Source organism: Amphiura filiformis, chromosome 20 (genome assembly GCF_039555335.1).
Source record: "Amphiura filiformis chromosome 20, Afil_fr2py, whole genome shotgun sequence".
NCBI lineage: Eukaryota > Metazoa > Echinodermata > Ophiuroidea > Amphilepidida > Amphiuridae > Amphiura > Amphiura filiformis.
In genome coordinates, this window is record NC_092647.1 from 59,359,237 (window position 1) to 59,373,539 (window position 14,303).

The window sequence follows — 14,303 nt, forward strand, 5'->3', positions numbered from 1 at the left end:
CTAAAATTTTCGGCTCTCTTCGCTCACCAGCTTTTCCACAGCTTCCCCCTGTCCCCCCTCCTTTGTGCAAGCCACTCAATTGTGTAATGCAAACCAAGCCTGTATGCAGGGGGCTGCAAATTTGCACAAGTATAAAAAAGTCCCAAAAAATCATTTTTGTTTTTGTTTTATTTGTCAAAAAAGGAAGATCCACTTTTCACAAGCTAAATTATTGCCTAATGATAAAATGTCAAACATTCACAATTTTCTGTACCAATTTTTTGCCTTTTAAAAAAACGTATCACACTTGTTGACCCTCTACCCCCGCCATTGTGAAACTATTTTCTTTGAAGTTGGTATCAATCTTTTTATCTGTTACCTTATTTACATATTATGCTCAACTACTATTATAAATTTATGACACTACTGACTACTCCAATGAACATCTATGACATTCAATTAATTGGTTAATTAATGAATTCAAATTGTTTATCCTTCTGGCAGCTTTATCCTGTTACAGACAATACAACAGGAAAGAGCTAAGTCTAAAGATGTCGTCGGTCGCAACACATAGTGGTGAATATGAAGGACAAAATATGTTTCTGAGAAAACGTATTTGAAGGATATGTTACTAATACCGGAGTCGATACTCCTCCACTGTTATCTCTCAGTGGCCCCATTCCATTAAAAATAAACTGTATCTTTAATAGTTAAAAAGGAATTACTCTTACATGTTAGGATATATGTAGCTCTAAACTTGTACGTCACTTTGTGAAACAGAAAATTCGGAAAATCATGCTACGCCACTGTATTGCGACTGACGACGTGTGAGAGGATCAAATATCGGCATAAAAAAGAAATCAAGAAATAATCCCAAAAGAGGGAGCAGGTGAAATGTCAATTTATTCCAAATATCTTTTCTTAATTTTGATTTTGATATGATGTAATGTATGATACATGTATACTATTTAATTTTTTATTTTAGCTGCCAGAATCAAAATCAATGAAGAATTTTCAAAGAACAAGTCTGAGACAGATCCGGAGAAGATCCAAGAGGTAGGTCCATCCTTACTCATTCCAGAAATATACAGCACTAATTTTTTGGATTAAAAAAATATTATCCTGTTTTGCCAAATGAAACATACAAATGTAGCTAAATCCTAATCCTTTAGATAATAGTCCTAACTAGCAATGAAAGTAAAATTGTAATTTTTGGTCAACTTTTGGAAATTAGGGCCAAAAATGTGCATTTTTAGGGTGTTTTTCGATCTTTTTCATATTAAGTGACAATCAAGCCCAAAGACTTGAACAAAGACTAATTTCAATTATTGTGCATTCTAATTTTCAGAAAACACATTTTCCATTCTTTTTCATAACCAATTAGCAAAAATAAGATATAATATTAATATTAATACTCAAGATTTTGAATGCTTAGACTTGTGCCAAGTCTTACAATTTTGTGACTACAATTGTAAGAAAACATGCAAAATTGAATGTTTTTAGACCATTTTCCCTCAAATTTCAAAAATATTAAACTTTGACTTTTATTGCCAGTTAGAACTAACTAAAGGATTAGGATTTAACTAGATGTTTCATTGGGCAAAACAGGATAATATTTTTTTATCCAAAAAAATTAGTGCTGTATTTTTCTGGAATGGGGAGTAAAGAGATACAGACTCATGGACGAAGAAGATGACAGACCGTGTATGAGCAGTCAAAGTCTCCGCATTATCCAATAATGAGGGCCGATTGTTCCATGAAATGTGACAGGCAAAACTGCTACACACTTACCACATATTTTTACGGTCTATCACGTAATCGCAAAGGCTCGCAACGCTCGATCACGTATACGCGAAGGGATGCAACGCTGGCGTGATTGTTAGACACGGCACCTCATGAAAATAAGAAAATTCACAGCATACAATACACAGGGACTTTGCCTGTTAAGGGCCCGGTGGGGTCACTCAACTTGCAATACTGACCGCACGATCGTTACCAAAATCAAGGAAAAAGGGGTCATTTTTAGGGCATGTCCGCGGACAAAATTGTCCGTGAAATTGGAAAAATAGGGGTGTTTTATTGCACAAATGTCTGCGAAATTGAAAAAGGGTTTCTTATTATTTTCTCCTGATCCCGTGGCCAGATAAAAAAATCACAGGAATAAATTTGGTTTCCTACTTTGTACTCATGCATCCCGTGATCAATATGGTTCTCGGTTCTGATTTATATGCAAGGGGTACTACTTGAATTCTGTGATGCCCTTGTTAATTACTGAAAAAAAAACATTCATAGGCCTAAAATCCCTTCCTTGAAATGTTGAAATAGGGTCAAAATTGCAAATGTGTCCTCGGAATCTAAAAAATAGGGGTGTTTCAGAGTACCATTTTGTCCTTGTTTTGGAGTAAAAAGGGGTAAATATCATGATTTGTCCTTGAAATCGACTGCAAAAGGGGGTAATTTGTACTTGTGGTAACGGTCCTATGCGTCCCCCCTGCCAGGGAGTGACCCCACCGGGGTTAAGGGCAGAGTAATGGGAGAGAACACAGACCTTTTCGAGCATCATTATTTTTGAATTGTATGTCCAAAGTATATAAAACTATACATTTTTGGAAAGTCAAGAAATCCCATGGTGACGTCAGATTTGTTCAAAAATCTCGCGTTTTTGAAAAAATCACAAAAAGGCACTTTTTTACCCCAATTTTTTTGTGACAACTTTAAAAAAAATCCGTTTGGAGTAAAAAAAAATTAGTTAGTTTTTCATGGAGAAGAGACATGAACTTAGGGAAGGTTTTTTTATTTTTTGAAATTTGTCTTATTTTTCGAAATATTGCAAAAAACATGTGAAAAAAGCAATTTTGTCACTCTATTAAGCTAAAAATTGCACATAATGGTGTATATTTTTGTTCAAAACAAATATTTTGAAAAAATGAGAAAACCTTCCCTAGACTTTGATGTGCTCTATACGATAGTGCAAAAGGTTTACCTTTTGCTTGCATATTTTTCGAGTTATCTTGTCACAAAATTCGTACAATATTGTTAAAAATGAACTCTGAGAAATCGACGTTTTAGTAAAAAATTGTCAAAATTATGCACAAAACGTCCTTATATTTTAAAACGGCAAGACTTTCACGCTTGTAAAAGCTGTATCTGGTGCATGGTCTAAATATGCATCTTTTTGCACCAATGAATCAATAATGTCTCTTTTTAGTGCGCCTAAATCCAAAATAATTAAAAAATCTAAGTGGCTTTTTCACTGCAAATTTTTGTTTTGTTTACATCACATTTGCTGGCGTTAACAACATACCGAATGCGCCTTGACTGCGTTGGACATATGCGAGAGTTGCTTGGCATCCTTGACGCGAATCGCAATGCGTAATCACAATATTTAGCATTCACAGATAACGACTCATTATTTCCGCCAATTTACTAAGCTGTCTTAAGCCATGTGACTTTTTAGAGTTAAAAAGAGTGAAATAAATCAAGCAAAAATACAAGTAAATATTAGGAAGTTGTATTTTTATCACTTTCAAGTGAAAGAATACATCTTAGTGTTGATAAATATCAAAAAATCTCAAATTCGGGTGTGGACGAATGTGTCTCCCCTTACTCTGGCCTTAATACTATCCACAAACAGCCATAGTTTTTACATTAATTTTGTTTGTTTGTTATGGTGTTCAAAATCTAACCCTAACACTAACCCTGATAACCCTAAAAACTTGAGATGTAATTCCTAAATGTACTTTTTACCAACCGTAACCCTGACTGTGCCCTAATCCGAACCCTATCTTTACCTTTACAATGGTACCTGAGCATTATACACAACGTGCATGCATACAGCTATGTAAACACTCCCAGGCTAAATGACCATACATAATTCGTCGGTCGCAACACATAGTGGCGTACGTGAAGGACAAAATACGTTTCCGATCAAAACATTTTGAAGGATACACTACTAGTAACGGAGTCGATACTCCACTGTTATCTCTCAGTGGCCCGATTCCATTTGTAATTAAAGTTGAAGGTTCAAACTATTAAACTGTATATTTAAAAGTTAACAAGGAATAACTATTATAGGATAATAGCTAGCTCTAAACCTATACGCCACTATGTGAAGCGGAAAATTTTGAAAATCACTCTACGCCACTATGTGTTGCGACCGACGAATTATCTAACAGGCTGTGCAATAATTATGAGCCCTGGGGGAGGGTAAAATTGCACAAATTTTCAAGCAACCGTTCCTATGCTCATGAAGATTAAACTTTTGATATCAAATTTGGTATCAACCTTCGTAGGAAAGTGTATAGAAAATTATCATGTAAATTATTTTGCCATATACTCATCAGACTCTGATTAAATGTATGGGGATGGAACTAGTGGCAACTTTTTAATTTGGCTGTGTTTATCATTGTGGTCATAGCCAATTGAATACAAAGTTCAATTTGCTAGACACAAGCTGCAGGTGTCTCAGAAAAAACCCCAGATAAATTGTAAACAAGCACATACACATTTTGTTGTGTGGGTGGAGGGATGTTTATTTATAGCCTGCATTCAATCAAAACATCCTAGCCTAAATCGTTGAAAATCATGTTTCTGTACATGCCCCCAATCAGAGTCATACTTATTTACACACTTTGCAGACCTCTTCAAATCCAAAGTTCAACGCTTACAAAATCTTGAAAATGTACACGTTCATATATTGCATGATTTGAATTTGAAACACCTGATATATTATGCATTTATGCTCGGCTTTTTGTGGCTTTGAATTATTATATACATAAACAAGAAAAATGAGCAGCAGCGTAAACCGACAGACTTCAAAATTCAAACAGCCATACCATTAGCACTTTTACTTTATAGTTTTACTTAAATTTTTTTGTTCATGGTGTTCAATATGAATATCTAACCTGACACTAAATCCTATCCTAACTCATTGTAATTTCCAACCGTAACCATGACACTCTCCTAATCATAACCATATATTTTACCTTTGTAGAAACTGAACAGATACAGACTATCCGCAAACAGCCAAAGTCCTGTGCTTTGTATGCTGCGAATTCTCGCATATTCATGAAGACCAATTGTTGGATCGTGCATGTCTAATTATAGAGCAGTTGATGCTAGGACTTTACCTGTCTGTCTGAAGTCGACTACCGTGTAAACACCCCGTTAAGAAATAATTTATGCTATCCTTAGTCGCAATCTGAATTCGATGTCGCAATTGAAGTTGACTTCTCTCTGTGTAAACAGGGTCTATGACTTGCAGGTTAAAGAAAGCTGTATACAGCAGCACAAACAGTTTGTAATTAAAAGTTTATTTGACTGGAAGGCTTTGTTAGTATTATGCTCACTTAAACAGTTAGCTACTGAAATAGTCACAAAATACCACTGCTTTATGGGATATACATTTTTCTCCAGTTCATAAAGTTACTCAATTACTGGGCGCATGACACGACCCATGAAAATCACAGCCCCAGAGGAATTGTCACAAATGAAGAACATGAAGGGATGATCTGCCGTAAAAAGTCGTAGAGATGGCCCTCCCAAGCAACAACTCCCCATAACAGCTGTTGCAGCAGTAGCTTCTGTTCCTTCTTCATTTACATCAATGAATGCTTTGTGGACAACTTCAGACACAACAAGCTCTTCTTTTGCGATCCCAGAGAGATCTGCTTTGCCATCTAGAAACAAATCGGATATTCCCATCTGTGTCAGTTGATCTACAAGACTGAAACTTTCAGTAAATTTGAACTTTGGGAATCTGACTCCCAAATCCTCTGGCCTTACATTGCTACTCCATGATGTTAAGACTTCCTCATTGATGTTTGCTTCAAGCTTTGCTAGGCCATCAATTTCATCTGGAAGAGCTACCATCATGTTGATTTTATGTCCTCTGTAACCCATGACAAGAATTTGACATTCCAGAGATGCATCATAATAGTAGTTCAATGGTGCCTCTTGGTACATCATAGGGACAGTCACAGTGTTTGACGTCGAGATGTGAAAGGGCAAATCCATGGTACTGTGTTCCTCGAACTGCTCCTGCCACTCACCTTTGAAATAAATGGCATTGATTAAAACCAAACGAGAATCGGGTGACAGAACTCCTGGTGCCAGAAGTTGTTGTATCTTTCCTGCTGTTTGCTCTTCTACCCATGAGTTAATGGCCTTCCGTGTAGCTTCTGTCTTTGTGACAAAATCCACTGCTTCCAGCTGGGCATTGTATAGATCGCGTGTGGATGCAAGGAATTCAGGCAGAAAGTTGAAACTCTTTTGACCATACAAACGATTAGCTAGTTTCAACTGGTACAAATTAGCACGCTGCAGAGATGGTGAGGTTGGGATAAGTTCAGAGTTCAGGTCTTTGAGAGCATGGTGGACATCTTTTCGAAGTGATTCCAATTTCATAACACTCTCCATCTGTTTAGCTGTGTCTCCTCTGGCTCCCATGTATATCATTGCAAGAGCTGTGGTAATGCTCAGAGGAGAAAAGAAGACATTGTCTTCACTTCCAAGATGTTTGTTGATAGAGTTATACAACTGCAGACCAAATTGGTTGTTGACTTGTGCAGCATCTTTACTTCTTTGAGTTCCCATTATGATGATCGGTCTACAAAAGAACAAAAGGTAATTCTGAGTTATGAGTCTTGATTAATTCTCAATACACTACGGGATTCTCATGAGAGTAGCAGCGCTGCTACTCTCGAGTACCCACGTCGGCCACCAGACCCTTGTGGCCCAGCAAGCCGGCTGCAACTCGCGAATACCTCGTGGCGTAGGTACGTTGCAGGTCCTCCGAGTACCGACACTGGTACTCGCCTGTCAGGTACTCCGCAGCTGAGTACCGGCGTGGGTACTCTAGCAAAAAAAAATGAGGCAAGCGGGTTGCCATTTCTTATTTGTTTCTGTTGCCATATTGTTTTATATTGATTAATATGTTCTTGATTTATGTTTCTTATTTATTCTTTGGGCATTTTTAAGCGGATAAGTTAAGTAGGCCTATTAGTAAATGAGTAAATAAATAAATAAGTAAGTAAATAACTAACTAAAGGAGTAAGTAAATAAATAAGGAAATAGGTAAACAAGTAAATAAGTTATTAAATAAATAATTACCCAAAGAAGTAAATAAATAAATAAATAAATAAATAAAGAGACAGGTAAAATAACTTATTATACAAATGAGTAAATAATTAGGTAAATACTAACTAAATAAGTAAGTAAATAAACAAGAAAATAAGAAAATAACCAAGTAGGTCTAAATAAATAAGCAATTAAATAAATAAATAAATATCTAAATATCTAAATGAGTAAGTAAATAAATAAGTGGAGTTCATACATACACGCTATGTAACAGCGCGCGTGATTGGTCGAGAGCCGGGCATAAACAGCGTTTATGCCCGGTGTCCCGGATGTGAGATCGCCGGGTAGGGAAAATGCAGGAAAATCGTGTATTTTAATAACTTTTTTGTTATTATTTTGATGAAATAAGAATCACAAAATGTTCTGGTATGTATGAACGGGGTTCATTCATATATTTTCATGACTAAATTAGGGGTTCATTCATAGGATTGAGGGCATGATCGCTGTTTATGCCCGAGGCGTAAGCCGAGGGCATAAACAGCGATCATGCTCAAATCCTATGAATGAACCCGCTCATACATACCCAACATTCTTAGCAATTCAATATAGATGAAAATAATAAGGGTTTACAAGTTTAAATAACATTTCCATACCGTTTTCCTTCATAAATTGGAAGAAAATGAGTAGGCCTACTTGCAGGAGCAGCTCGGCTCATGAGGTCAACGGCCGGAGTCAACGCGTGATACGCGTCATCTTTTGCGCCAGCGTGAGATGGGCGCGGTGACATCTTGACATATACGCAACACTAGCAAATCGTGGATCGTGTTAATTGGGTTCCAACGCTGCGTGGCGCAGCTTGTTTATGCCCTGCGTACTGGTCATAAACGGTATTTATGACCAGCAAAAAAGAGCGCAAATCCAATCAGAAACGTCGTAATATCGGGCATAAACAACCGTTTAGTCATGAAAATATATGAATGAACCCCTAAATAATAAATAAGTATAAAACAATTAAATAAATAAATAAAGAACTAAGTAAATTTATAAGTACATAAGAAAGTAACCAACTAAATAAATAAATAGGTAATAAATAAATCCGTAAAATAACTAAACATGCTAAAGCGAGTAATGAGTTAATGAATAAAAAAACATATGAACATAAAATACATGATGCAATCTTTTCTAAACATTTCTGAAAAGTAATAAATTTACTAAATAATTAAATAAGATAAAAAAAATACAAATGAAAACAACCAAGCTGAGCAACCATCAGCCAAGCAAACAGCTAACTAACCAACCAAGTAAACAATCAAACAAACAAAAAACTGTGTTATTTTCCTAACAGAACAAAACGGAAAACAAAAGAAAAACAACGGAATTATAACACTGTCGCCGGCGTACGGAAAAACTGCATTGTGCAACAAGCAATTGAATACCTGAGTGGAAGAAGGGCCCAACTCCAATTTTTTACAAAAATGAGTTAGACTCAGCATATTATTGCCAGCAGACTGTCCTTCCTTGTGTGCGAAAGATGAGCCAAAATCCACTCTCCAAATAGTCTTCCACGCACTCTTAATCATGGTTTTCATGGAAGAAAGGCCCAACTCCATGGAGTTGGGCCCTTCTTCCACAAATATTGGGTTAAAGAGGGATTTTTTTCATCCATGGAAATCTGCTTTTCACTACAATAAACTTTCTTGCTAGCATATTACATGCTTCTACTTGTGCAATTAATGGATAATTACCAACTTTCTGTAGCTATTTATAATCCATCTGCTTACAGAACTGGCACATGCAATATATTAGTGGAAGAAGGGCCCAACTCCAGCTGGTATTAAGACCTGTACCGTTGCCATGGAAACATCATATATAATTTTGAATGTATGTAATATTGTATGTTCATGTATTGAAGATCCCCTGAAGATGAAAACATTCTGTCTATAAAACTTTTCCAAATATTAAGTTTTTTCTTGATATCTCAAACAGCCATATTTTTTACATTAATTTTGTTTGTTTGTTATGGTGTTCAAAATCTAACCCTAACACTAACCCTGATAACCCTAAAAACTTGAGATGTAATTCCTAAATGTTCTTTTTACCAACTGTAACCCTGACTGTACCCTAATCCAAACCCTATCTTTACCTTTACAATGGTACCTGAGCATTATACAATGTGTATGCATACAGCTATGTAAACACTCCCAGGCTAAATGACCATACATAATATCTAACGGGCTGTTCAATAATTATGAGCCCTGGGGGAGGGTAAAATTGCACAAATTTTCAAGCAACCGTTCCTATGCTCATGATGATTAAACTTTTGATATCAAACTTGGTATCAACCTTCGTAGGAAAGTGTATAGAAAATTATCATGTAAATTATTTTGCCATATACTCATCAGATTCTGATTAAATGTATGGGGATGGAACTAGTGGCAACTTTTTAATTTGGCTGTGTTTATCATTGTGGTCATAGCCAATTGAATACAAAGTTCAATTTGCTAGACACAAGCTGCAGGTGTCTCAGAAAAAAAACAGATAAATTGTATACAAGCACATACACATGTGTTTATTTATAGCCTGCATTCAATCAAAACATCCTAGCCTAAATCGTTGAAAATCATGTTTCTGTACATGCCCCCAATCAGAGTCAATATTTGATCAATTCTCTTGACAAATTACCAAAAAACACCCAGTGCCTTCTCAATCAGACCCAATGCCCCCTCAATTAGTCCCAATGTCCCTTCCAGGGTTTACTTTAATGCACAAATCATACTTATTTACACACTTTGCAGACCCCTTCAAATCCAAAGTTCAACGCTTACAAAATCTTGAAAATGTACACGTTCATATATTGCATGATTTGAATTTGAAACACCTGATGTATTATGCATTTATGCTCGGCTTTTTGTGGCTTTGTATTATTATATACATAAACAAGAAAAATGAGCAGCAGCGTAAACCGACAGACTTCAAAATTCAAACAGCCATACCATTAGCACTTTTACTTTATAGTTTTACTTAAATTTTTTTGTTCATGGTGTTCAATATGAATATCTAACCTGACACTAAATCCTATCCCTAACTCATTGTAATTTCCAACCGTAACCATGACACTCTCCTAATCATAACCATATATTTTACCTTTGTAGAAACTGAACAGATACAGACTATCCGCAAACAGCCAAAGTCCTGTGCTTTTGTATGCTGCAATTCTCGCATATTCATGAAGACCAATTGTTGGATCGTGCATGTCTAATTATAGAGCAGTTGATGCTAGGACTTTACCTGTCTGTCTGAAGTCGACTACCTTCCACAAATATTGGGTTAAAGAGGGATTGTTTTCATCCATGGAAATCTGCTTTTCACTACAATAAACTTTCTTGCTAGCATATTACATGCTTCTACTTGTGCAATTAATGGATAATTACCAACTTTCTGTAGCTATTTATAATCCATCTGCTTACAGAACTGGCACATGCAATATATTAGTGGAAGAAGGGCCCAACTCCAGCTGGTATTAAGACCTGTACCGTTGCCATGGAAACATCATATATAATTTTGAATGTATGTAATATTGTATGTTCATGTATTGAAGATCCCCTGAAGATGAAAACATTCTGTCTATAAAACTTTTCTTGATATCTCAAAAACAGTTTTGATGGAGTTGGGCCCTTCTTCCACTCAGGTATTCAATTGCATCCAGATCATAACAAATTAATAATTCCACATCAACGCGTTCGTGTGCAAGCCTTGTTGAGCAGCGTAGTTGAACGCTTGATCGGTCGCGTAGTTGTACCACGGCGCCGCACGCCTTGAAGTCAATGAACTTTACGATCAAAGGACTTTAGCGACGGAGTACCTCGCGGGTGAGTACCTTCACTGCTACTTCACCATGTTCACTGCTGACACATGGGTACACCATGGATGCGGTTACTGTGCAGGTACTTCGCTGAAGGGCCATCGAAGTACCCCCGACCATGGTCTGCCTATAAGTCACCTACCGGTACATCGCAGTTGACTCTTAGGTGACACATGGTGGAGTATCGATGTAAGTACTTTGCTACGGGGGTATCTACAGTATGGTGGCCGACGCTGGTACTTTGGTGTAGTACCAACGTCGGCCACAAGGGATTGGGTACTCGGTAGTAGCAGCGGTAGTAGCCGCGAAGTAACATTGCAGCAGAGGTACTACGTCGCCAGGAATCTTGTAGTGTAGGCTTCAACCTGTATATGAAAATATGTTTGTCAAATATAGAAAAAACATCAACTCCCATGTTGGCTATTTGAGGGAGGGAGAGGGAAGATAAAGAAAATACAGATAGGATTGGAGAGAGGGGAAGGGAGAGAGAGAGAGAGGGGGAGGGAGATCAAAGAGGGAAGGGTGGGAGGGAGGGACAGAGAGAGGCAAAATCATTGTTAATCATCCAGGCAGGGGTCCAGGATTTTTGGAAAGGGGGGCACAAATGGAGAATCATCTTTGATTTGATGTTGATGCAAACTTTCAAATCTGTTGTCAATATCAATTCAGCCTTGATTTATTAACCCTGTGCCCACTGGAAGAGGGAATGAGAGAGATTGGGGAGAAAGAGAAACAGGTTGATTATGACCTCATTGGTGTGAAAACATTTGTTTTGTGAGGGCTATTTAGCATGCTCCAAGGCAATCACATGCAAGCAAAGGCATGTACAAAGTCACTATTTCAGTCATATAATGGTACACTTCTTGTTTTCACTTTAACGTTACCAACATGGCAAAGATAAATTGCCAGAAACATTACACTAAAGATATCATATTTTGGCAATTAAGATGTTATTCATTTGAGAACAAAATACATCTATGTACAAATTTACAAATTTGTCTATATAGTTAAGGCATCTGGAATGAGCGTTTTGAGCGTTTCGACAGTATTTTTTGTACATCAGACCTATCGAATTGCATTCTGAATCTGAAGAATGTCTTTCTGATATCAAATAATTTTCATTTTTTAAATTCACGATATAATACAAATTTTATGACAAATTATTAAAATTTGATATTTTTCACATTTTGATATATAACAGTCCTTGAAGTAAATTTTATAAATCTAATGACATATTCTTAAAGTGTACGTAGCTGGGAGGAAAAGCCGACGATCAATTGAAAATTTTGACCTTTCATATTGAAGATATAGATTTTTTTCCCCAAAAGACCTAATTTTTTTTGTGTTTTTGGAAAAAAATATCATATCTTCAATACGAAAGGTCAAAATTTTCAATTGATCGTCGACTTTTCATCCCACCTACATACACCTTAAGTATAAATCATCAGATTTATAAAGTTTACTTCGAGTACTGTTAAATATAAAAAATATCAATTTTTAATCATTTGCCATAAAATGTGCAGGGCTGGAAAAAATGCAATGTTGCCCGGGAACATCATCAAAATTTCCCTCCAAGTTTGCAAAATTTCCCTCAAATTTGCAAAATTTCCCTCCAGTATTGAAAATGTTCCCATTATTTCTTATGTATTTCTTTGTTTAGAAGACAAAAATTTCCTTCCAAATAGCAACATTTCCTGGGAACATGGTTCATAAGTTCCCAGCTTTTTCCAGGCATGAAAATGTGTATTACATTGCGAATTTAAAAAAATCAATAATAAATAATAGTAGTAAATAAATAGTAATAAATACCTTGAAAATTCCTCTGTCTTTCTTCGGTGGTTGGTGTAATTATTATTAATGGTATATTATGTGCCACGTCATTCTGTCATCCTCTCGTAGATTATATATCATTGTGGTCATAGCCAATTGAATACAAAGTTCAATTTGCTATACAACTACAGGGTGTCTCAGAAAAAAAACACCCATATTTTGTAGACAAGCACATACACTTTCGTTTGTGTGTGGGGGTGTTTTTGCCATCAAACGCGGATGTTTTTATAAAACTAGACATTTCAACCATTGATGTTACTGCAACTAGGGACCATCTTTGATTAGCTACTTCGAGATATGCAATTGATCGGAAACATCCTAAAAATTCATAAGAATAAGGGCCCTATTTTTGATATAAAATTAGTCCCTGGTTGATAAGTTAAAAAAATCCAACAAAACTGTGTAAAATGGGGTCAACATCCCCAGTTTAGGTGTAGAAAATCATTAAAAAAACATGACCTTATTTGCCGGTCCCAGGTCCCTGTTTGCCGGAAAACACATGTAGGGTTGTGTTTGGGTGCATTTGTAAATTACTTCCAATCGTGGACGTACATTATGATACACAGTTACACACATCTCAAAGCGTGGACACATCTGCAACCAGGACAACACAAATAGTTTGTCATGTTTAGAGGGTTTCAGGAAGGGGCACAGTTAGATAGGAAGTTGTCAGTGTGTGACTGTGTCTAGGGTAGGTGCACAGTGTGTCATTTGAAATTGGGTGTCTGTGTCCGCAGTCAGATAGGATTAAATATTTTTTTTTTTTTTTTTTTTTTTTGCAAGTATTTACAAAAAGGGGTGTGTGTGTTTATTATCTGCATTCAATCAAAACATTCTAGCATAAATTGTTGGAAATCATGTTTCTGAGTCACTCAGTCCAGTATCATCATGGGAGCACAAAGTGCATGCATGCCCTCAAAGGGCCGGTGCCCTCAATCAGTCCCAGTGTCACCAAATGGTTAACTCATGCTGATATGCCACTGTTAATTATGTAGAATACTGTTCTTTTAAGTTTGTTAATGAATTATCATAAAATTAGTTCCTGCTAAAATATAAACTCCTCAACAAAAGTTTGGAAAGTTTTTTCAAGCATCTTTATTCCCAATTATTTGTGCCATATTCATATCGTGTTGCATATCACTGGATAGCTACAATACTCCCCTTTACAATGACACCCCATTTGAAACAATAACATTTTTTACGGCTGAGTACATGCCTTGTGATTGTAGTGGGGTCTCAAAATGAATTTGCCAAATTGACCATTATTCTGTGCAGCAAGCTGCAATCCCATAACTTCACAATCTGGGACCTAATGCAATCCTCCAAGATGACACCGCTCGCCCCACATAGCCACGGTAGTCAGCGACTACCTACAGAATATGGGAGTAGAGTCAAAATGGCCTGCCATCAGGCCAGACCCGGGGGCCAGACCTCAACCCGATTGAACACTTGTGGGACCAGCTTGATCGTGCTGTGCGTGCCAAAGAAGCCCATAGGCAACCACATTGAATGACCTGCAACGAATCCTTGTGGAAGAATGGAATTCCATCCCACA

The 14,303-nt window shown here is 36.7% G+C and overlaps 1 protein-coding gene and 1 pseudogene across 1 annotated transcript in view; one reads left to right on the forward strand and one right to left on the reverse strand.

Annotated features, from left to right (window-relative positions):
• LOC140142463 (complex III assembly factor LYRM7-like) overlaps nucleotides 1-14,303 on the forward strand; it is a 30,648-nt gene that overhangs the window by 9,831 nt on the left and 6,514 nt on the right. The window contains exon 3 of the mRNA XM_072164448.1: nucleotides 965-1,035. Coding sequence (XP_072020549.1) covers nucleotides 965-1,035 — 71 coding nt within the window. The remainder of the gene's footprint in view (nucleotides 1-964; nucleotides 1,036-14,303) is intronic.
• On the reverse strand, nucleotides 5,389-6,622 carry LOC140143021 (leukocyte elastase inhibitor A pseudogene; annotated as a pseudogene).